The following is a 23,761-nucleotide window of genomic DNA, read 5'->3' on the forward strand; positions in this document are numbered from 1 at the left end:
ATTAATTCCAATTCAGCAGTCTCTCGTTGGAGTCTGTTTCTGAAGTTTTTTTGTTGAAGTATTGCCACTTTTAGGTCTGTAATCAAGTGACCAGAGAGACTGAAGTGTTCTCCAAATGGTTTTTGAATGTTATAATTCTTGACGTCTGATTTGTGTCCATTTATTCTTTTACGTAGAGACTGTCCAGTTTGACCAATGCCCCTCTGCCAATGCCCCCCCGTTCTCCTCCTGGTAATTGCTCACCTTAAGTGGTCACTCTGGTTACAGTGTGTATGGTAACACCCATTGTTTCATGTTCTCTATGTATATAAATCTCCCCACTGTATTTTCCACTGAATGCATCCGATGAAGTGAGCTGTAGCTCACGAAAGCTTATGCTCAAATAAATTTGTTAGTCTCTAAGGTGCCACAAGTACTCCTTTCTGGTAGCAGACAGCAGGGTTGGGTTGCGATGGTTGCACACTTTGGCCTTGTGGGACCAATGGATTGTTAGGAGCAGAGCTGTGGGATATTTCAATTGGGTGGCAATTTAAAAAAGTGCAAAAAAAATTAGTTTCGAGTCGGACCAATAACAAACATTTTCCAAATTTTTGGCAAATTGAAAAGTCAAGACTATAACAGGGTTCAAAAAAGAACTAGATAAATTCATGGAAGACAGGTCCATCAATGGCTATAGCCAGGATGGGTAGGGATGGTGTCCGTAGCCTCTGTTTGCCAGAAGCTGGGAATGGGCGTCAGGGGATGGATCACTTGGTGATCACCTGTTCTGTTCATTCCCTCTGGGGGCACCTGGCATTGGCAGAAGACACTGTTGGAAGACAGGTTTCAGAGTAACAGCCATGTTAGTCTGTATTTGCAAAAAGAAAAGGAGTACTTGTGGCACCTTAGAGACTAACCAATTTATTAGAGCATAAGCTTTCATGAGCTACAGCTCACTTCATCGGATGCATTCAGTGGAAAATATCTGATGAAGTGAGCTGTAGCTCACAAAAGCGTATGCTCTAATAAATTGGTTAGTCTCTAAGGTGCCACAAGTACTCCTTTTCTTGTTGGAAGACAGGATACTGAGCTAGATGGACCTTTGGTCTGACCCAGTATGGCCGTTCTTATGTGAAAACCTATTTCATTTCAGGTCAAGCAAAATGTTTTGTTTAGAATTCAGACATGTTTTAACACTTTTGAACTTTGAAAAAAAATAAAGGAAATTTTGAAACAATAAAGTCATTTCATACCAATTTTTTTTCATACCAATTGATTTTTTCAGAATAGTTTTTCTTGGAAACAAACTTCAAAACTGGCATGAATTCGCAAAATGTTTTGGTGTAGCTGAATTTGCATTTTTCAGCAAAAATTTTCAACCAAAAACTTTTGGCCAGCTCTTGTTTAGGAGTGATTTGAATGATAAAAGAAATGGCCTGATTCTGTAAGGTGCTGAGTTCCTCTTGGGAGATGCTGGATGCCACCACTCACACTACCTTCCATAGGAGTTGAAGGTGCTCAGCACCTTGTGAGATTGGGCCCTGAGTGAAAGTTGATTGGTCCAGTGATGAAGGCATGAAGTTGGGAGCGGGTGAAAGAGACAAAGGGCATTCTGTAGTTATTTACACCACCACAGAATTGGTGTAAAATTTGCATAAGGTGCAAATGACTAAACAAGGTGCTGGATAATGCTGAATCTGGCCCTTTAAAGCTGACAGGATTGAAGTTTGGGAGCAGAGCTCTAAAAATCAGCTATTAACCACCCTGCCATGATACTGTATGAAAATATCTCATGTAGAATCTGCTTATGCAAATCATAGCGAACCAACCAGCACAGACCACCCTAGAAAAATAAAGCTTTTTGAAGGTGATAACAAACAAAACAAAAGAACAATTAGTACCTGAAGCTAGGATGTATAAAGCCAGAAAATGTGTGTATTAAAACATAGGTGTTGGACTGATTAAAGGAGAGCACACTGTTTCTCTTGGCTAGGTCCTCACAGACTTCACTTTTGTTTACTTCCTATAAAGTAGGATGAGTGGATGAGCTGAGAAAGTTGAGAAACTCACCCCTTTCCTTGTTTCTTTGTATTTACAGTCTCAGGTATCTCACTAGAAATTAACACAGTATGGACCGCATTCAGACCTCCAGTCAGCAGGAGCAGCTCCATTGGCTCTGCATTTTGCCTCCTGCACACGGTCTGAATTCAGCTCCATGTGTCTCAGTGAACGCACCAGCTTTTGCGTTCAATAAAAATGATAAAGCACTAAACAAAAACTAAATAGAAGGAGCCCCAGTCTTCACGTGATGTTCTGTTCCTGCGATCACACAGGGCACATGGAAATACCAGTGTTTCCTGCAGTTATTTGTAGTGACGCCCTTGGGTCCAGTACCTATTTGGGGAAATGTAGACATTAATTAATTACTATTTTTAAGCACAGATAATGTGCCAGGCGTGATACAAGCCCTCAAATACAGATACTCCCTGCACCAGTGAAATGTAATCTAAGGCCCTGATCCTGCACGCTGTTCCAGTGGGGCTCCATGTGGGACCACGTTCATTTATGGGGAGCAACTTGCAGGACTGGAGTCCCAATTAGACAGGCAGAGGAGATATGACACACTAGGGGTCCAATTCTCCACTTACTCCAGGTTTACATCGGTGTGACTCCATTGACTTTAATGGAGTTGTTCCTTGTTTGTACCTGTGCAAAGGACAGAAAATCAAGCTCTAGGTTGTATGTTTTTATTATAACAATAATTATTAAAATTATTGACTTATAATAAGGGAATTGGCAGTGTGCCCTTGTGGCTAGTGCACTGGACTGGGAGTCAGGAGACCTGGGTTCTATTCCCATCTCTGCCACTGGCCTGCTGGGAGATCTTACACAAGTCACCTAACCATCTGTGCCTCAGTTTCCCCATCTGTAAAATGGGGTAATGACACTGACCTCCTTTGTAAAGCAGGTTGATATCTACAGATGAAAAGCTAACTATTACCCGCCCCAGCTCTGAACACCCCTGAATTCTGGAAGAGCTCCGATCCAGCTGTGCATCAGGCCCTCTGATACGCGGGAAGATAAATGCCCGCCATTGGTAAGAAACCCAGTCCCGCTGGGCCAGCTGTGCTGGCTGCCTGTAGAGGGCAGCCTGTGACCTAGCTGGGCTCCCCGCTGCCTGGCTCTGTGTTCGCCTGAAGGCTTTTTAAACTTTCGAGCTTCGCCTCCCTCCCTTGCGTCATGGAAAAGGCTGGAGTGTGAGAGGGACCCAGCTGTGGAGCGGGGCAGAGGAATCCAGGGGCACCTGTGGGGCAGAGCCAACAGGGAAAGGGGAGACCCCGGGCTGCAACAGGCAGCTCCCCAAAACAGCAGGCGCAGGAAGGAATCAACAAGGAAAACTCCGCGGCACGAGCGGGACCTGGGAGCTCAGAGCCGGGAGGAGGAGCCCAGAGGCTGGGGCTTCTCCTGCATAAGCGCCCTGCGCAAGAACTGCGGAGGCCGGGATCATCTTGTGCGCGCAGAGCTTTGGCTGGAGCTGATCCCGGCTGGCGGCTCGGCAAGATGGAGAGAAGGGAGGAGAGCTCTCCTGGAGGTGACCGGTCCTTGCCCCTGGAGAAGGGGGTCTGAAGGGGCACATGTGGTTATTTGGGCCTCCAGGTCTCCCCGCAAGGCGCAGCTCCCCAGCAGCCAGAACTGGGACCAGAGTAGAGATCTTTTCGCCCAGCGCAGCCTGGAGAGAGTGTGTCTCCTGGCTTTATCTGTCTCTCCAAACGGAAGTGCCTCTGTTTTGCTGAATTCTTTAGGCAGCTTCCCCCCCCCCGCCCCCTCCCCGCTCTTCATCTCCCGGACACAAGAAAACGGAGTCACATCCCCACCCCACTCCCCTGCAGTCGCTGGACTTGGGAAACTTCATTGTTGTTGACCCCCAAAAGCTGCAGGGAGTGTTCCGAAGGAGGGATCCAGTGGATCGCTGCTTCCCTGCCTGGCGCTTTGATTTTTCATCCTGGAAACACTGCAGCGTTTGGAAGGAACTTCGGTGGGTTTTGTGTGCAGCTCGTTTGAAGAGAAGGGAATTTGCCACATTTTTGATGGTTGTTTTTTGTTTCCTCCCCAAAGGGCTGGATTATTATTTGCTCTGGCTATCAATTTCAGGGCGCAGAGAGGAACTGGTCAGGAAATAATCCCAACAAAAGAAACCCCTTTGCCAAACAGGATTCAGACGGAATCGATGGATCTGACTCTAAAATCTTTCAGCCCTCATCAGGGGCTTGTCTAACGTTGTGTCGGTGGGTGAGTGGCAAATCCTTCCCTTTTTACTTAGCACTTGCCAATTTGGGTTGTAAACGTGATTTAAAGATTCCCTATCCCGGAAGAGCCCAGTTACTTCTCTTTTTGTCTCAGTTTTTAAACTTCGCGTGAACTTTTAACATCTTCTTGAAGAGGGTGGGGATTTTTAGGCGACTGTGTTGTTATTACTGTGTGAGAGGCGTGACACATTCAAGCTTGGATTGCTATTTGGCTTTTTAGTTTCCTCCACCCCCCTGGAGGTTTGTGGATTTCAAAAAATCAGCCCCATCAGGAATTGCAAAATACTTGTGTTGGGATCATTTAAGGTTGTGCTTTTGTTTTGTTTTGCCTTTTTTTAAAGGTATTTTTCAAGCACTGTGATTCTGAATTGCACTGGATATGCTTTTTGGAAGATGGGTCAAGATTTATAATTTTTTTCTTAATCCCTAAAAAAGAGAATTCGAGCAAAAAAAGGGGGGGGATTTTTGATTTCTTGTATTTGAGCAAGATTATTTTGGGGATGTTTTTAATGTAAATTCAAACACGAAAGGTGGACAGCGCAGAGACAAACTGCCAGCTAGATAAAATCTACATGGAGCTGACAACTTTATGGATGTGTGTCCATCTGACTGAGGCCTATATCACCTAAATGGAGGGTGCAAAACATGTTTGATTGCCCTAGGAATGCCATTTTTAACAGATGAATTTAGACGGCGGTGTGCATGTATAGGCCTTGAAGTTAAAAAAAATTAGAAAAAAATATAAACATATATATTTTTGTTACTTCAAGGTGAATTCAACTAAACTCCTTTCCACATCACTGTTACAGATTATAAACCGGTGTTTTACAGATTATAAGACTGTGTCTCTGACTGTTGAAGCATCTGAGGTGTTGGTTAGTGGTGGTCCTGGGGGATGTCAAGTTATACAGTCCTCCAGGGAGCAGTCATGGCATTGAAAGCCAGAGCACTTTACAACTTCCAGAGTGAAAACAAAGAAGAGATCAGCATCCAGGAGAATGAGGAGTTGGTGATCTTCAGCGAAAACTCCCTGGACGGGTGGCTGCAGGGCAAGAACAGCCGAGGAGAAACTGGCATCTTCCCCGCCTCTTACGTCAAGATCCTCAGGTCCCGGTCGAGCTCCAGTTATACAGACTATTCAAACAGTCCAGCTAGCTCCCCTGGGAATGAGTCCTTCTACATTCCCCCTTCCAACACCAACACCTCCCACCAGGGCAGCTTTGAGGATGATGATGATGATGACTGGGACGACTGGGATGATGGCTGCACAGTGGTGGAAGAGCCGCAGGGAAGCCCTGGCACCAATGGGCACCCCTCCCCTAGCCTGCAGTACCCTGCGGCGTACCCCCACCAGAATGCTGGCTATCGTCCCAAGCCGGCCTTGGAGAGGCAGGACAGCATCAGTTCCTCCAAGAGGGGCAGCGTGGTGGGGCGGAACCTCAACCGCTTCTCCTGTTTCGTCCGCTCTGGGGTGGAGGCCTTTATCCTGGGAGATGTGCCCATGATGTCCAAGATCGCTGAGACCTACACCATCGAGATGGGTTCCAAGGGCCCTCAGTGGAGAGCCAACCCGCACCCTTTCATCTGCTCTGTGGAGGAGCCCACCAAGCAAACGAAATTCAAGGGCATCAAGAGCTACATCTCCTACAAGCTGACCCCCAGCAGCATCAACGCGCCGGTCTACCGGCGGTACAAGCACTTTGACTGGCTGTACAACCGCCTGCTGAACAAGTTCACAGTGATCTCAGTTCCCCACCTGCCCGAGAAGCAGGCCACTGGGCGATTCGAGGAGGACTTCATCGAGAAGCGCAAGCGGAGACTGATCTTGTGGATGGATCACATGACCAGCCATCCGGTGCTGTCCCAGTACGAGGGCTTCCAGCACTTCCTCACTTGCCGCGATGACAAGCAGTGGAAGATGGGCAAGCGGCGGGCAGAGAAGGATGAGATGGTGGGGGCCAGCTTCCTGCTGACCTTTCAGATCCCCACAGAGCACCAGGACCTGCAGGACGTGGAAGACCGGGTGGACTCTTTCAAGGCCTTCAGCAAGAAGATGGACGACAGCGTCCTGCAACTGACCAACGTGGCCTCGGAGCTGGTGCGCAAGCATGTGGGGGGGTTCCGGAAGGAGTTCCAGAAGCTAGGCAACGCTTTCCAAGCCATCAGCTACTCCTTCCAGATGGACCCGCCCTACAGTTCGGATGCGCTCAACAACGCCATCTCGCACACAGGCAAGACGTACGAGACCGTTGGGGAGATGTTCGCCGAGCAGCCCAAGAACGACCTTTTCCTCATGCTGGACACTCTCTCCTTATACCAAGGTCTCCTCTCCAACTTCCCAGACATCATTCATCTTCAGAAAGGTAAGCCATGCCCAGATGCAGCTTTCTCTGGGCCTCAGTTGCTGCCATGATAAGCCTGTCTCAGGAGAGCGCCCAAGGGAAAGGCAAGGTTTGGCTGTTTAATGGAGGTGCCCTTCTCCTGAAGGTGGAGCAGGATTGGACTGCATTCCGTTGGGGACAATCTGGGGTGGCCTCTCAAGACAGGAGGTAGGCAGACTCTTATGGAAGTTTCATGGTACTTTGCCTTTAAAAATGCTGTGCCCCCATTAACTAATTCAACCTCCTATTAGTCCTAGGAGGCAGGTGCACATTATTGCTCTCATTTTACATCCGGGGAACCTGAGAACAATTAAATTGGAGTCCAAGGTATCGACAGGGACCTGGAATTTTAGGTGCTTCATTTTTCTGGGTGCCAAATTTGGAAAGGTCCAGATCCTGGTTTTCAGAGGACCTTAGTATCTCCTGCCCCTGGGGACTTCAGCTGGAGTCATGGATGCACCGTACTTTGCAAGTTGCTGAGGTGTTTAAAGTTGAACAGCTAATATTAGAGGCCACTTCAGGAAATTTGGGCCTAAGTGACTTCCCCAAGGCACACAGTGAGTCAGTGGCAGATCTCAAGTGTTGTTTCTCCCAGCCTCATATTCAGTCTCTTAGACCAGTGGTCCTCAAAGCCGGTCCGCCGCTTGTTTGGGGAAAGCCCCTGGCGCGCCGGACCGGTTTGTTTACCTGCCACGTCCGCAGGTTCGGCCGATGGTGCCTCCCACTGGCCGCGGTTCGCCGCTCCAGGCCAATGGGGGCTGCGGGAAGCAGCGTGGGCCAAGGGACTTGCTGGCCGCCCTTCCCGCAGCCCCCATTGGCCTGGAGCGGCGAACCGCGGCCAGTGGGAGCCGCCATTGGCCGAACCTGCGGACGCGGCAGGTAAACAAACCGGTCCGGCCCGCCAGGGGCTTTCCCTGAACAAAGGGCAGACTGGCTTTGAGAACCACTGGCCTAGACCATGCTGCCTCTGGAAAGGGTTGTTTGAATCTCTGGGACCAGGATATGGGCCAGTATCCGCCTTATACAGAAGTCAGATGTGCTGCTGCTTAATGCCCTATATTTCTTGGCATTCCACGTGACCGTCTGACATTTTACCTGACTCTGGCTGCGGCACCAGGCCTAATTTCCCTCCCACCGACTCACACTTAGAAGGGGAAGCGGAGTGCATTTTGGCAGCCCTGTGATTGGTTCCTCGCTGGGGAGTTCAGCCCTGACAGGGACTTTCTTGAATGAACCCTGCTTAGGAATCACCTCATGACCAGGACCAGACAGCTCCTCCTCCTCCTTTCTCATTTCCTACATTAAGATAATGAGACCTTGATTAAGTATCCTCAGTCTCTCCAGTAATGTGTGGAAAGGAAATCTAGCGACAGATAAATCCCCGTTTCCCCACACTGGCAGAGCTGATTGTGATGCATTCGGATTTGCGATGCTGGTTGCAGGGAGCAGCCCAGGGCACCTTCTGCAGGTGGCTAGGATCATGTTTTCTCTGAGCCTACACAGTCATTTGCTTCTAGGGAAGCCCAAGGCCTCTGTTAGCTCCTCTCAGAGAGCCTCAGAGTACAGAGAGCAAGACCTCTTGGAAATTCATTGCCCCATGTCTGCCAGTGCAGAGCTGGCTGCCCAGTTGGGCCAGAGAGCTGGAGAATCTTGTCTTATCCCAGAAGAGGACAGAGAGTGCGCAGGAAACAGGAGACGATCGTTGGCGAGGTGGGAGTAACAAGGCCAGCACAAAGTCTTGGCATGCTGCTTGTCAGAGTAGCGGGCGTCAGAGTCTTGGTGAGGCCTGGATTCCTGAACACACTGTTTCTGTCTGTGTTTGGCTAGCAGCAGAGTTGTGAGAATCACTACAGAAAGTAGTGCACTTGGGGAAAGGCAGTCCCTTTCAATCTCAGAAGTCCAACTGCTTGTGCCAGGCTCCCTCCTCTGTTCATATGTGGCCTGGCGAAAGTGAGACATTTGGGTGTTTCGGGGACATGTGGCAAAACAAGAGGTACTGCATTGTAAACAACCCCAGGAAGCCCAGGTTGGAGGTGCTGCAGGAACAAAATGCCTGCTCAAGAGAAAACAGCCTTGTCCTTCACAGAGGGATAGATTTCCAAAAGCACAGGCACCTAACTCCCACTGGAGAAAAATCTACCCATAGACTGTCTTCCTTCGGGGTTGCCAGCCCCCCTGACTTGCATTTCCATCCAAGGGGAGGAAGTTGGCAAGAGGATCCAGCTCTGATTTCACTGTAGGGCAAATATTTTGCCAGTAAAAGGTACAGGCAGGAAGGCTGGGCTGTTAGGTGGTTTTCTACAATGCCATTGTAAGTATCCAGGAAGCCATAGCACGGACAGAAGGGCTGCGGCTTATGTGTGGGATCTGGTTTATCTTACCAGAACAGTGAGTCACACCTGGCTTGCAGGTAAAAAAAAATGCTTATGTGTTCATGAGGAAGTGTCCTGCTAAATGCTGAGAGAGCCACCCTTAAACTGAGGCCTGATCTACACTACAGGGTTAGTTTGACGTAAGCTGCCTTGCATCGACCTAGCTGTGCCGATTTAGTAACACCACCTTTCCGAGCGGCAGAGAGTCATGGTCGACGTAATTAGGTTGATGCAGTGTCAGTGTAGACACTGCCTTGCTTACATTGACTGTTACTGGCTTTCAGGAGCTGTCCCACAATGCCCCACATTGCCAATACAATCGACACAAGCGCTCCTGGTGCGGACGTGCACGGCTGACACAAGCAGCCAAGTCCACACACAAGTGATTTAATAACTGCGGTGGCTGTATGCCTACGTAAGTCAGGTTGACAACATTTTGTAGTGTAGATGTGGCCTCAGAAGAACCTTGCTACTATAAGTAGCTCCACTGGAATGAATGGCACTACTAACGGAGTAAAGTGCTACTTTCTGTGTGTGACGATGGCAGAATTTACCCCGGGAGAGCAGCTACAACCCCCCAGAAAACCTGGATAATAGATTTCAGCTAGAAACAATTCTTCTTAAAACTTGGGAGCCAAATTCCTCTTCGGTATCACTCAGCTGCCTTCACTGTACCCCACTGTTCAGCTGTACCCCAAGATGGAATTTAATCTTCAAGATTTTCTATATTTCTTTCCACTCATTCTTTATTACTAAGGACTTTTGTATGAAAGTAGGGCCCAGAATCTGCCCTGAACCAGGCTTGTGGCTGTAACCAGGGGCAGGGTTTGGCTTAGATTAGAACCTTTGTTTCTAAAGAGAGCTTCTGTTCCTGCTACATCCTGAGCAGGAGTCATAATCCTCTGTTTGTGACATCATGTTAAGTTCCACCGGCAGCCTACTGTGCTGTCACAAACAGAGGACTCTAACCTCAGGTCAGGCGCACGCAGCTGGCCTTCATAGAAACTCTTAGGAAGGAGAGATTCTGTTTTCATGCAAATAGACTTAGAGCTCAAGAACGGGGGAGAGGAATGCAGCAAACAGCCGAAGAGAATTCCTTCTTGCAGAATTTAAAAAAAAATAGAAACAGCCTTTCCCACAAGCATCAGCTACCTCCCCCCCCCAAAAGGCTTGTCTAGATGGTGACTTTTGTTCATGGTGTCATGTAAGCTAGTTAATTTCCAGTGAACTTGAGTGTAAATGCTAAATTAGTTATTCCACAGAAAGTGTTCCTGGTTGTGGCTCACTTTATGGCTCATTATGACTTTCAGACCTGTTTCTCTGCCTGCATCATTTTTCCTTTGACCCTCCCCTCCCGGAGCCTTAGGGTGAATCATGCCCAAGATTAAACATAGGTGGAGTGCCATCATTTGCATTTACACTCATGTTAGAGCTTGTCTAGATGAGAAAGTTGCAGCAATTGAATTGATGGTGTATTTAAAACCGATTTAGTTAAACTGGTGCAAAAGGCTATGTGGATGCTCTTATTTTGGCTTAAACCAGGGTTATTTTGATTTAACTCAAGTCAATTAGGAACAGCTTTAAGCTAAACCAAAATAAGCCACCTTAAACCAAAATTAGAGGGTTCACCTAGGGGTTTGCATTCATTTAAATCAGTCTGAAAACTGATTTCAGTGAAACTATTGCAACTTTTGCATGTGAACAAGGCCTCAGTTAAACTGGTACAACTTCTGTGTATGGACAAGGCCTTAGTTAGCTCAGATGAATTGGCGATCAATTAAACAGAGCTACAACATGACCAAACATTCTAAGCTAGGCACGGCCTAAAAGTCAGAAATCAGAGAGGGAAAAGCTCTGTCTATTAGTTCAACCCTCAGAAGCAAAAGCAAAATTGAAAGAGGACTCTTGTATCTGCCCGTGAAGTGGCTACTTGACTGTCAGCTTTTTGGGGCAGGGACTGACTTTTTGTTATGTGCATGTACAGTGGGGTCCTGATCAGGGCGTCGAGGTACTCCTGTGATATAAATAATAAAGTGCCTTGTGAAGCCCATTTTGACTTGCCTCTGACACAGAGCACTATCCTTTGCAATCACTGCATTTTAAAATCAAGGCCAGTAGAATTGTTCATTTCTAAGAATGAGTCTGACTCTTCTGGTTTGCAGTAAATTACCCCACTGCAAAGTGAGGGTGAAACACTATCCTCTTGATTTGGCAGCACTTTACACTAGAGCTGGTTGGAAATTTTTAATCATAATGTCTTTTTTTTGACAAACAATTACCATTTTGGTTAAAATTAACATGTTTTGAAAAATGTGTCATTTTGATGAAATTTTCTTTAGAAAGAAATGAAATGAAGGTTCTCGATGACATCGAAATGTCTCATTTTGATATTTCCCAAATGGTCCATTTCAATTGTTCATTTTGAAACAAAATTCATTGTTTTTCATATTAAAAACAAAAATTAAAAAAAATTAAATGGTTGAAATTGGAAGGAAATAGTTTGATTTTATCAAAAGGAAACATTTCTGTTGACTCCAAAACAATTTTTTGAGGGGGATTTTCTTTCACAGGAAATATTTAGTTTGTTGTCCATTTTAGAATGGGGAAAAAAATTGAAATTGTGGAATTTCCTACAAAACATAAACTCTGGTTCCTGCTGAGCTCTACATTACATCCACTTTGGACAAGAAGCCAGCGGAGAGTAAGGCCCAGAGTTCATTGAAAATTTACCCTTTTATTCTTTTCCTAAACAGACTTAGATTTTTCGAATCCATATGCAACTGGGGATTCTTTGAACAGGCTGTGCAAACATGTGGCTTGTTTGTAAGTTGTTCTATTTGACTAATCATGGTGTCTGGTCACATGGGATTTTTTCTGCTCCCTTGATCAGAAGGACTGAAACGTCTTAAACAGGAGTACAGAGCCAGGGGTCGGCAATGTGTCCATACACGGACACAAGTGTCTGTGGTAAAAATTTTGAGGTCTGTGGGGGTGCTTACCTCGGGCGGCTCCCCACAAGTGACTCCCCGTCCCTGCTGTTGTGCGGCCAGGCAGCTCTGCAGGCATGCTGCCTCTGCCCCACATCCCATGGGAGCTGTGAGGGCAGCGCCTGTGGATGGGACAGCACGCAGAGCCACTTGGCCATACCTCCGCATAGGAGCCGGAGGAGGGACATGCTGCTACTTCCAGGAGCTGCTGGAGGTAAGCGCTGCTTGAAGCCTGCACACACACCCCCGTGCCCCACTCCCGTGCCCCAGCCCTGATACCCCTCCCACCCTCCGAACTCCTTGGTCCCAGCCCGGAGCACCCTCCTACACCGTAAACCCCTCATCCCCAGCCCTACTCCAGAGCCTGCACACCCCCAGCTGGAGCCCCCACACACCCCAGCCCCCTGCGCCAGCCCAGAGCACCCTCCCACACCCTGAACCCCACATTTCTGGTTCCACTCCGGGACCCACATCCCGACCCCCTGCCTCAGCCGGGAGCGCCCTTCCCCCCCCGCCAATGTCCGTCACTAAATCCAGTAATTTTGTCAAGTGTCCATCGTGCAACATGGTGATGCTGACCCCTGTACAGTGCGTAACTATCAGTGAATTACTAATGACCCCATACCCATACAAATAACCGTATTTACAGGACGAGCACTGAATCTGTTAATATTCACGCAAACAAAATCTCATTCACAGAGCGTTTACAAATAGTGAATAATAAGGGCAGACAAACAAAGTCAAACCGTCTAGCCATTGGGCAGTCCAATGGAGGTTCATGCATTCTCCTTTGCAGTAGTCCTCCAGGTTCATTGGAAACAAAGGATAAAATGAGAAATGGTGGTGATTCTGTGTGCGTGTATTGCTGCTTGGGAAGGATTTCCCTACGTGTCTGAGGAGACTAGGATCTTCCAGATAATTCTTGCTCTCGGTTGGGGACAAGGTGGAAATGATCTTTAGAGACCTAACACATCTCAAAGTCTGAGGAGTTTGGGGGGTTGTCTTTGTTATCAGATCACTGTCCCCTGTGCTGCACTCGCTCCACCTCAGTTTCCCCAGTGGGGTTTTCAGCCCATTCCGGTGGCTCAGCTCTCTGTCCATTTCACTATGAAAGTTCAAACACTGACACCCCCGCCCCATGCTCCCTTGCACCTGAAGTAACAGAGTTTAAAGTCACAGTCCCCAAATAATCACAAAATAAAGGAGTCTTTGTCCTAGTTCTCAGTCCCTCTGAGGTTAATGGGCCACCTGCCCTGTGGCTGAGCTGTCAGACCCCACCCTTCCCCTCAGGTGAGGCACCCTCTACCATGGCATCAGCAGGTCTCCAATACACCCAAACAGTCCAGTGTCCGGTCTGCCTTCCCTCCAGGGAGGCTCTGACTAGCCACAGTCCTGCCTGGTTCCTGGCTTCTTTCCCCAAGTGAGAACTGCCACAAGTACTCCTTTTCTTTTTGCGAATACAGCCTAACACGGCTGTTACTCTGAAACCTTCCTAGGTAGCTATACCTGAGCAAGCTGTCCCCTTTCATGCTCTTCCTATAGGCCTGACACCCACTGCAGGGATAGTGGGTGGTGCTGATTGTGCTCACTCCAATTCATTAACCCTTTCCAGCCCGTGAGAGGTTTGTATACCCCCATCGCAGTCTTATACTGAGTGTACCACTCCAGTTACCTAAGGAATTAGGCCATCTCACATGCCCACATTGTCACTGGTTTGTGAAGGTGAACACAAAGATAGTCCAATATCCGGGAGACTTGGTGGGCGAGGCCTCTGGCTCAGTCATGTTCCTAGTGGCAGGGGCTCTGGATAATTCAATCCTAGATGTTGGAAAGGAAATAACTAATCTGGTTATCTAGTCCATCCTCTTTCCAGTACCGGCTGGGCAGGGACCCTATCAGGAGGGTGTTTGGAGGAGCTGGATGGTATTGGATCTGGTTTGGGATGACTTAGTGATCCTGACTATAGTTAGGTGCCTTCCCTCCAGGGTTGGGTTGAGGCCATTTTTGGGAAAGGGTGGGGAGGTGCTGTGAATCTTTGGATTAAATTAACCTCTGATCCCTGGACAGGCTTGATCTGTCTAGTGCTAGGTGTTCACTGCAGAAACAGGTGTGTTTTTACTTCAAGATGGCTAACTCAAGATCGCTCTCGGGGTGTAAAATCCTAGTGGAGACAAAGGCACAGGGAGTTGTACCTTGATGAACCATATCTGGGATCAACACTAAGTTCTCCTCCTCCAGCTGGGGTCTACCTCAACTATCTCCACTGGGGTAAAGACCATAGTGCCTAGTCTCCATTACCGTTTTACACAGAGATAGCTATCTCCATGTAAAGGCACCGAGTAAAGGCACAGCCTAATCCCTCCCTCCCTCCACTTGGTATCTAAAGTGCTGATGGCCCTCTCTGCAGTATGGCTGGACTCTGCTGGTGGGGCAGGGTGAGTGAGGTGTTTTAACTGGTCGTCTGAGGATCTGTGGGCAATGTGAGCCAGACCCCATGTAGTCTGTGGCAAACTCGCCCTAAATTCAGTGCCAAGGGCTCTGATTCCGTGGCGGTTTAATATTGCAGGCTGGAAATGCTATGGCAGCCTCAGGTGAATGTCAACACTCATTGGGGAAGAATCTGGGAGCTTTGGCAGCTGAGGAAGGGTTGAAGGGTTTTTGAATGCAGGATCAGCACTCTAGCTGGCTGTTTCTGCTAAAGTCAGCAGTGAAATAGTTAATAATGTTGACATTTAAATGGGCCAGTTCACTCTTCTCTGAGCTACTGCTTCAGGCTCTGTGAGGCTCTCTGACTCAGCAGACACATTGGCTCCGCTCTGCTCTGTGCACGTTTGGAAGGTTTTCTTCACAACTGTAAGGGTCAGAAACTCAGAGTGAGGTTTTCAAAGCTGCTTAAGGGATTTGGACACCCAATTAAAATTGATGGGAATCGGGCACCCATCCAATTCCCCCTTTCATGGCTTTAAAAATCCCCCCCCCTTTTTTTCCCCCCATGAAATATGAAATTCTGGAGCATAGTGAGTGGGTCCTGTGGCAAGTTCTGACACTAGGGAGCACGTGGGGTTGCACAGGAGAGGAAGAACAAGCATGACATAGGGCATAAGATAGGGGAAACATTGCTTATCCCCTGAGAGCAATGCTCCTCAGCAGTACTGGAGCAGTGCAAAGACATACAGAGCATTTTTCACAAGTGTATCAAATTCTGTTAGGAGCTGATGTGATTCCCCTGACATCTTACACGAGTTAGATTTCAAGCAGGGTCTCAAAAAGGCATGCCTGGTCCTCCTAAGCCGCTAAGTCTTTAATTCCCCGCAATCCTTGCTCTTTGGGCAGTAGAGGTTTTAATTTTTTTTGCCTAGGCGAATAGAGTACCTGTGGAAATTCCTGATAGCAATTGCTAGAGCCAAGCATAGGACACACAGGTGCTGTGGAAGCTGCCTTCATGCAGCTCTGCCAGTACATATGAATCCTGACCTTTCAGTCCTCCTGCTCTGGGACCCCACAGAACTCCGCCAATGCATCTTCATCCTGACATGCAGTTCCTGCTATTCATTTCTGGGCACTGTTCTGCTAATGCACCTCGGTGTTGACTAAGCAGCCTGTGCTGATCTTCTTCTGGCCTCTCCTGCCATGGTCTATTTATTATAACAAACCGTGTGGTGCTTTTGTGGTAATTGTTATTTATATAGTGCCATTGGTGTACACAGGTGACATGTGTCAAAACATGACTGGTTTCTGCCTTGAGGCTCTTAGTCACATGTGCATGTTTATGGGAATACATAATAATAAAGGCACAGCAGGTACAACATAGCAGAATACACAACACACAGGACTTGAATGTCCTTTGACTTTCACTGGTGTAAATCAGCAGCAGCTCCACTGAAATCAATGGAATTAATCTGGTGTAAAATTGCCGCAAGAGGTTGTCCACATGAGAAAGTTGCACTAGTTTAACTTAAATAGGGTTTTAAACCAGTTACATTCAACTGAGCAAACTCCTTCCTGTGTGCATAATCTTATTTTGGTTTATGCCTGACTTATATCAGCAGAGTTTACTATGATTGGGAGTAGGTTTAAACAATCCCTGAGAGGCCCACCTGAATGGTGGGATCTAGCAGAAAAGCCTGTTGTGATAAGGACAAACTTCCGCTATGGACAATGGTGAATTTACTGTATTTAGAGCAGGCAACCTAATCTACGTTTGAGCCTGGCACTTGGGAGATGAAAGGTTGTTGAAGACTTTGGGCCTGCTGTACCCATTGATCACACTGCATATGCGGGAGCTGCTCCACTGCTATAGAGATTGTCCTTCAGAGGAGAATTTGGCTTGATGCTGGAATTACTGGGTGAGAGTCTGTGGCCTGTGCTATGCCGCAGATCAGACGAGATGATCATAATGGTTCTTTCTGGCCTTAAAATCTATGAATCTATGAACTGGGGTCTGTTTTATCCTTCTGTGGTGGCTGCCCAGGAGGAAGATAAGTTCCCCATGTTATTTTGCAATAAGAGGAAGAAGCAGCAGGAGTATCCTTCTTTCCCATCCCTCCTGCCACAGATCCAAAGGTGCATAAGCTATTGCTATGTGCAGATCTCACCTTTGTGGTCACTGCACTACTAGAACTGAACCCTTTGCTTTGTTGGGTGTCTTGAGATCTCTGAGACACTGTATAAAACCTCACGCTTCTTCCTTCTGTTAATCTATTGCCTCTTCTAGCAGCTTTAACATTCTGCGTCGCTGTGATGTAGATTTATTCCTAGTCTATGATAATCAAATAATAGGCCCTTATGTAGCTCGCTTCATCAGTAGTTCTCCAAGCACTTTTTACAAATGTGAGTAAGAATGATTATCCCCTCTTCACACGTAGGTACACACGTAGGGAAATGGGATACCGGGAGCAAACACAAGGAGGAGGGTACAAGACGGGAAGTCTCCTGATTCATACTGAGAAAGTAGGGCAATTGGCTAGTTATCTTAAGTGCATGTACACAAACGCAAGAAGCCTGGGAAACAAGCAGGAAGAAGTGGAAGTCCTGACACAATCAAGGAACTATGATGTGACTGGAATAACAGAAACTTGAAGGGCCAATTCACATGACTGGAGCACTGTCATGGATGGGTATAAATTGTTCAGGAAGCACAGGTACAGGAGAAAAAGTGGAGAAGTTGCATTGTATGTAAGAGAGCAGTATGAAACTGGAGAAAAGCCTGTGGAGAGTCTTTGGGTTAAGTTTAGAGGCGAGAGCAACAAGGGTGATGTCGTGGTGGGCATGTGCTATAGACCACCAGACCAGGAGGATGAGGTAGACTAGGCTTTCTTTGGACAACTAACTGAAGTTTCCAGATCACAGGCCCTGATTCTAATGCAGGACTTCAATCACCCTGACATCTGCTGGGAGAGCAATACAGCAGTGCACACACAATCCAAGAAGTTTTTGGAGAGTTTCGGGGACAACTTCCTGATACAAGTGCTGGAGGAACCAACTAGGGGCCGTGCGCCTCTTGACGTGCTGCTTACAAACAGGGAAGAATTGGTAGGGGAAGTAGAAGTGGGTGGCAACCTAGGCAATTCTACTCCGGGTTCCAGCCCAGGGCCCTGTGGAATGCTGCTGTATGGATGTATGCTGTATGCCTCCTGGAACAGCTGTGTGACAGTTACAACTCCCTGGGCTACTTCCCCATGGCTTCCTCCCAACACCTTCTTTATCCTCACCATAGGACCTTCCTCCTGGTGTCTGATAATGCTTGTACACCTCAGTCCTCCAACAGTCTGCGTTCTCACTCTCAGCTCCTAGTGCCTCTTGCTCCCAGCTCCTCACACACACACCACAAACTGAAGTGAGCTCCATTTTAAAACCCAGGTGCCCTGATTAGCCTGCCTTAATTGATTCTAGTAGCTTCTTGATTGGCTGCAGGTGTTCTAATCAGCCTGTCTTAATTGTCTACAGAAGGTTCCTGATTGTTCTGCAACCTTCCCTATTACCTTACCCAGGGAAAAGGGACCTATTTAACCCGGGGCTAATATATCTGCCTTCTATTACTCTCCTGTAGCCCGGATCCCAATAGGATTACTCTCCTGTAGCCATCTGGCCCGACCCTGTCACAACTCTCTTAGGGAACTGATGGGCAGGATCCCCTGGGAGGCTAATATGGGGGGGCAAGGAGTCCAGGAGAGCTGGCTGTATTTTAAAGAAGCCTTATTGACAGCGCAGGAACAAACCATCCCGATGTGCAGAAAGAATAGCAAATATGGCAGGCAACCAGCTTGGCTTAACAGCGAAATCTTCACTGAGCTTAAACTCAAAAAGGAAGCTTACAAGAAGTGGAAATTTGGACAGATGATTAGGGAGGAGTATAAAAATATTGCTAGAGCATGCAGAGGTGTAATCAGGAAGGCCAAGGCACGATTGGAGTTGCAGCTAGCAAGGGATGTGAAGGGTAACAAGAAGGATTTCTACAGGTACGTTAGCAACAAGAAGGTCAGGGAAAGTGTGGGATCCTTACTAAATGGGGGAGGCAACATAGTGATAGATGATGTGGAAAAAGCTGAGGTACTCAGTGCTTTTTTTGCCTCGGTCTTCACAGACAAGGTAAGCTCCCAGACTGCTGCACTGGGCAACACAGTATGGGGAGGAGGTAAGCAGCCCGCAGTGGTGAAAGAACAAGTTAAGGACTATTTAGAAAAGCTGGACATGCACAAGTCCATGGGTCCAAGTCTAATGCATCCAAGGGTGCTGAGGGAGTTAGCTGATGTGATTGCAGAGCCATTGGCCATTATCTTTGAAAATTCGTGGCAATTGGGAGAGGTCCCGGACAACTGGAAAAAGGCAAATATAGTGCCCATATTTTAAATAGAGAAGAAAGAGAACCCGGGGAACTACAGACCGGTCAGCCTCACTTCAGTCCCTGACAAAATCATGGAGCAGGTCCTCAAGGAATCCATTTTGAAGCATTTGGAGGAGAGGAAGGTGATCAGGAACAGTCAACATGGATTCACCAAGGGCAAGTCATGCCTGACCAACCTGATTGCCTTCTATGATGCGATAACTGGCTCTGTGGATATGGGGAAAGAGGTGGATGTGATATATCTTGACTTTAGCAAAGCTTTTGATACGGTCTCCCACAGTATTCTTGCCAGCAAGGTAAAGAAGTATGGATTCGATGAATGGACTATAAGGTGGATAGAAAGTTGGCTAGATTGTCAGGCTCAACGGATAGTTATCAATGGCTTGATGTCTAGTTGGCAGCTGGTATCAAACGGAGTGCCCCAGGGATCGGTCCTGGGGCCGGTTTTGTTCAATATCTTTATTAATGATCTGGATGATGGGATGAATTGCACCCTCAGCAAGTTTGCAGATGACACTAAGCTGGGGGGAGAGGTAGATATGCTGCAGGGTAGCGATAGGGTCCAGAGTGACCTAGACAAATTGGGCCAAAAGAAATCTGATGAGGTTCAACAAGGACAAGTGTAGAGTCCTGCTCTTAGGAAGAAAGAATCCCATGCACCGCTACAGGCTGGGGACCAACTGGCTAAGCAGCAGTTCTGCAGAAAAGGACCTGGGGATTACAGTGGACGAGAAGCTGGATATGAGTCAGCAGTGTGCCCTTGTTGCCAAGAAGGCCAACGACATATTGGGCTGTATTAGTAGGATCATTGCCAGCAGATCAAGGGAAGTGATTATTCCCCTCTATTCGGCACGGATGAGGCCACACCTGGAGTATTGTATCCAGTTTTGGGCCCCCCACTACAGAAAGGATGTGGACAAATTGGAGAGAGTCCAGAGGAGGGCAGTGAAAATGATTAGGGGGCTAGGGCACATGACTTATGAGGAGCGGCTGAGGGAACTGGGGTTATTTAGTCTGCAGAAGAGAAGCGTGAGGGGGAATTTGATAGCAGCCTTCAACTATCTGAAGGGGGGCTCCAAAGAGGATGGAGCTAGGCTGTTCTCAGTGGTGGCAGATAACAGAGCAAGAAGCAATGGTCTCAAGTTGCAGTGCCGGAGGTCTAGGTTGGATATTAGGAAACACTATTTCACTAGGAGGACGGTGAAGCACTGGAATGGGTTACTTAGGGAGGTGGTGGAATAAGGCCTGGCTTGACAAAGCCCTGGCTGGGATGATTTAGTTGGTGTTGGTCCTGCTTTGAGCAGGGGATTGGACTAGATGACTTTCTGAGGTCTCTTCCAATGCTAATATTCTATGATTATATGATTCTGTATAGAGGTTAGGTGACTTGCTGAAGGTTACATAGCAAGACAATGGGAAAACTGGAGACAGAACACAGGTCTTTTGATGATCAACCTGATGCGCTATGTACTGGATGATGCAGGATCCACTAAAGCCCCATGTATGTTCTGAAAACAGTGGGCTGTTAAACCCGGTAGTGGCCCAGCAACGTTTTAACACATGTCGATCTAGCCACATGGCAGGGCCAAACTGTGTCATACCTTGATGAAAATGTAGCCTCTGTCTGATCCATGAAGTCAGAGCAAATGGTGCTAGAGTATTGTGCTTCTCTAAAGCACACAGGGCCTTCACTGGATCCATTCCTTCTCTTGTGCAGGGAGCCATACTTACTCAGAGATTGCCCCCCTGGGGTGTGATTCCCAGCATGGCTGTCCAGAGCTCTCTGTGGAACATTTGAGTGCGCTGGTGCCTTCCCAGTACCTTGGCTGTATAGCAAAGCAACACTCAAGGCCTTGCATTGATGCAGTTTTTCCAGATGCCTATTTTCATTCAGTCCCGCATAGTCAGATGTTTGGGAGACTGGAAAGGACTAAGGATGAAGAGGGAGGGCATCATTCGTGTGGCTTGGCAGAGGGAGTGCTGGATTTTTCCAGGACCATAGGAATGTGTAGGCATTAGTAGGTATGTGAACCTGAAGGGAAAGACTTGGGTCTAGAGCCAAGGGGAAACAGAACCAGACCATGATGCATTTGTAGCTCTCCTGCTGCTCACAATGAGCATTCGTCTCTCTTGGGATGCTGGGGTGGAAGAGGAGGACACGGTACAGCCTGGAGAGAGGGAGTGCTGGGACACGCTCTTTACATCTTACTAACCCTTGGTGTCTCATTTCTCTCCCCCTTGCAGGAGCCTTTGCCAAGGTGAAGGAGAGCCAGCGGATGAGTGACGAGGGGAAGATGGATCAGGAAGAGGCAGATGGGATTCGGAAGCGCTGCCGCGTGGTCGGCTTTTCCCTCCAGGCGGAGATGAACCACTTCCATGAGCGACGCATAGCGGACTTCAAGAAAATGATGCAGTCCTACCTGAAACAACAGATCATCTTCTACCAGAGGGTCAGCCAGCAGCTGGAAAAAACTTTACACATGTATGACAACCTCTAATGCCTTCCACGCCTGATGCATCTGCTTCCCTCTGTTCATCTGGACTTGCGTGGTTCGCTCCTTGGAGCCCTGCAGACCTTCCTGTTTGAAATGGACTGAAAACAAATGGAAACTCATGATGCCAGTGTCCAGATTCCATTTGGCTTTTCCCCATTTTCCTTGAACTAATTTGCAGAGATATGCAGGAAATTGTTATACTCGTGTCTTCCGGCTGACCATTCCACTTCTTTCTCTGATAGACTGACCCCCAGTCCCATTCCATCTCCCAGAGTTTATGGGCAGGACATAGGTACTTTTCACAAGCGAAATGGACACTGACTCTATGACACTAACTTTCTTTGCAATAAGCTTTAGCTTCTGGAAACATGTTTCCATACAGTAGGGAGGTTAATACACTACATCCCAAGTAGAGTTGGTCAAAAGTTTACACACACAAAGCTTTTCTGATGGGAAAAAAAGGCCTTTATTCAAAACTGGAACTTTTTTTTAAAATTGTCATAATTTTCCATTTTTCACAAAAGTTTCTGTGAGATTTTTTACCAATAATTTTTTACTAGAAACCATTATGGAAATTGGGACTGAAATCTTTATTGACTGTGTCTGTTTACCAAAAATGTTCTGTAGTGCTTTCAATAAAAGGTTGACTATATAAATATCAGCAAAACTTTTGTGGAAAATGGGCCCATTTCAACCCCCCTGAAATGGAACCAGTTGTGAAATTTCCTGTACAACTGTTTTTCCAGCTTTTTGACCAGCTCTAGCAACAAGATAGTTGGCATTGGAGTGCTAATGTTCAGACTGACTCCTGGAAATTCCACATGTAGCTTGGTTGCCCTCCAGTCATTTTCAACCCTAGGAGTGTAATAATCCTGGACTGACCAGCTCTCAGAATAAGAAAGCAACATGGCAAATGCCCCAGGAAAGATCATTCTGCCTCCAGAGTGAGGAAGGTTATGGAGCCATCTCAGTGTTGTTTCTATATGGCTCAGTCCCGAGACAAGCAGGTGAATGTTGGGATGGGACTACACATATGGTACAAAATAATATCCCCTCCCCAATCCTCTCGCCACAGCTCCCCACCCCAGAATCCACTGGGACTGAGACTCATCTCACACAGGCTTTACTCTGACATGCCTTCAATGGAGTCATCCCTGGTTTACACCGGGGAGGGCAGAATCAGGCCCACTATCTCTACGTTGCTGCACTTGATGTTATCTGAGTCAGGTTTAAAGCATCAAAAGCAAAGAATTCTTTATCGGCCTTGGTAAGAGAGTCTGGGCCAAATTCTGCCCTTGGTTGCACCAGCATAAATTTGGAGTAATTTAATTGTAGTCACTGGATTTACACTGATGTAACCGAGAGCTGAATTTAGACCTGTGTCCCCATCATCTTCTGCTCCCGCACCTCCTCTGAGCCCTTCATCCGCAGCTGGAGTTGCCTTCCCAGGCATTTATGCAAGGATGAAGCTTCCCGGAGTCATATTGGCCATGACACCATCCTCCCTGCCTGTTCCTTACCTCTTCCCCAGCACTATCGTCTAGGACAGAGGTGGGCAAATTACAGCCCGCAGGCCACATCCGGCCCATGGGACCCTCCTGTCTGGCCCCTGAGCTCCTGGCCTGGGAGGCTAGCCCCCGGCCCCTCCCCTGCTATTCCCCCTCCCCCACAGCCTCAGCTCACTGCCCCGCTGGTGCAATGCTCTGGGTGGCGTGGCTGCAAGCTCCTCGGGCAGCACAGCTGCAAAAAAGCCCGGCCTGACCCAGTGCTCTGTGCTGCGCTGAGGTGTGGCTGGCTCCAGCCGGGCTGCACAGCTGCCTGTCCTGGTGCTCTGGGTGGCATGGCTGTCGTGCTGCTAGCGACCAGTGCTCCAGGCAGCACAATAAGGGGACAGGGAGCAGGGGGGGTTGGATAGAGGACAGGGGAGTTCGGGGTGGTGGTCAGGGGGCGGGGGTGTGGATAAGGGTTGGGGCGGTCAGAGGGTGGGGAACAAGGGGGTTGAATAGGGGCAGTCAGGAAGGGGAGGCTTCCCAGGGGGGCAGTCAGGAAGGGGGGGGGGGTTGGATGTGGCGGCGGGGGGCAGGCACTCAGGGGCAGGGATTCCGGGGGCAGTCAGGGGACAGGGAGAAGGGTGGTTGGATGGGGCAGGAGTCCCGGGGGGGGAGGTGGTCAGGAATGAGAGGAGGGGTTGGATGGGGTGGCGGGGGGCAGTCAGGAGCGTTCCAGGGCAGCTGGGGGATAGGGAGTGTGGGGGGTGGGGATGGATGGGGCAGGGGTCCCGGAGGGGTCGTCAGGGAACGGGGGGGGGTTGGATGGGGCAGGAGTCCCGGGTCAGGGGCATCAGGGGGCGAGAAGCAGGGCGGGGGATGGGGGCAGGGGCCGGGCCACGCCTGGCT

The 23,761-nt window shown here is 48.2% G+C and overlaps 1 protein-coding gene across 5 annotated transcripts; it reads left to right on the forward strand.

Moving 5' to 3' along the window:
- The first annotated feature begins 3,197 nt into the window (after nt 1-3,197).
- SNX33 (sorting nexin 33) lies at nt 3,198-23,277 on the forward strand. 5 transcript variants are annotated; one of them, XM_084642323.1, is made up of 3 exons: nt 3,198-4,269; nt 5,096-6,649; nt 21,115-23,277. In XM_084642323.1, the coding sequence occupies exons 2-3, from the start codon at nt 5,182-5,184 to the stop codon at nt 21,366-21,368; spliced, it is 1,722 nt and encodes a 573-aa protein (XP_084498449.1). In that variant the 5' UTR covers nt 3,198-4,269; nt 5,096-5,181; the 3' UTR covers nt 21,369-23,277. The 5 variants fall into 5 exon arrangements, with proteins under 5 accessions (XP_084498449.1, XP_084498450.1, XP_084498451.1 ...); XM_084642324.1 differs by having other exon boundaries at nt 5,118-6,649; XM_084642325.1 differs by having other exon boundaries at nt 3,198-4,265.
- Nucleotides 23,278-23,761: the final 484 nt, after the last annotated feature.

The sequence above is a fragment of the Lepidochelys olivacea genome (genome assembly GCF_965140295.1).
Source record: "Lepidochelys olivacea isolate rLepOli2 genome assembly, chromosome: 10".
NCBI lineage: Eukaryota > Metazoa > Chordata > Testudines > Cheloniidae > Lepidochelys > Lepidochelys olivacea.

Bases quoted from the DNA above. Each gene is read 5' to 3' on its own strand.
- SNX33 (XM_084642323.1), top strand. From the start codon at position 5,182: ATGTCAAGTTATACAGTCCTCCAGGGAGCAGTCATGGCATTGAAAGCC. The intron at 6,650-21,114 runs GTAAGCCATGCC...TCCCCCTTGCAG, and splicing joins CATCATTCATCTTCAGAAAG to GAGCCTTTGCCAAGGTGAAG.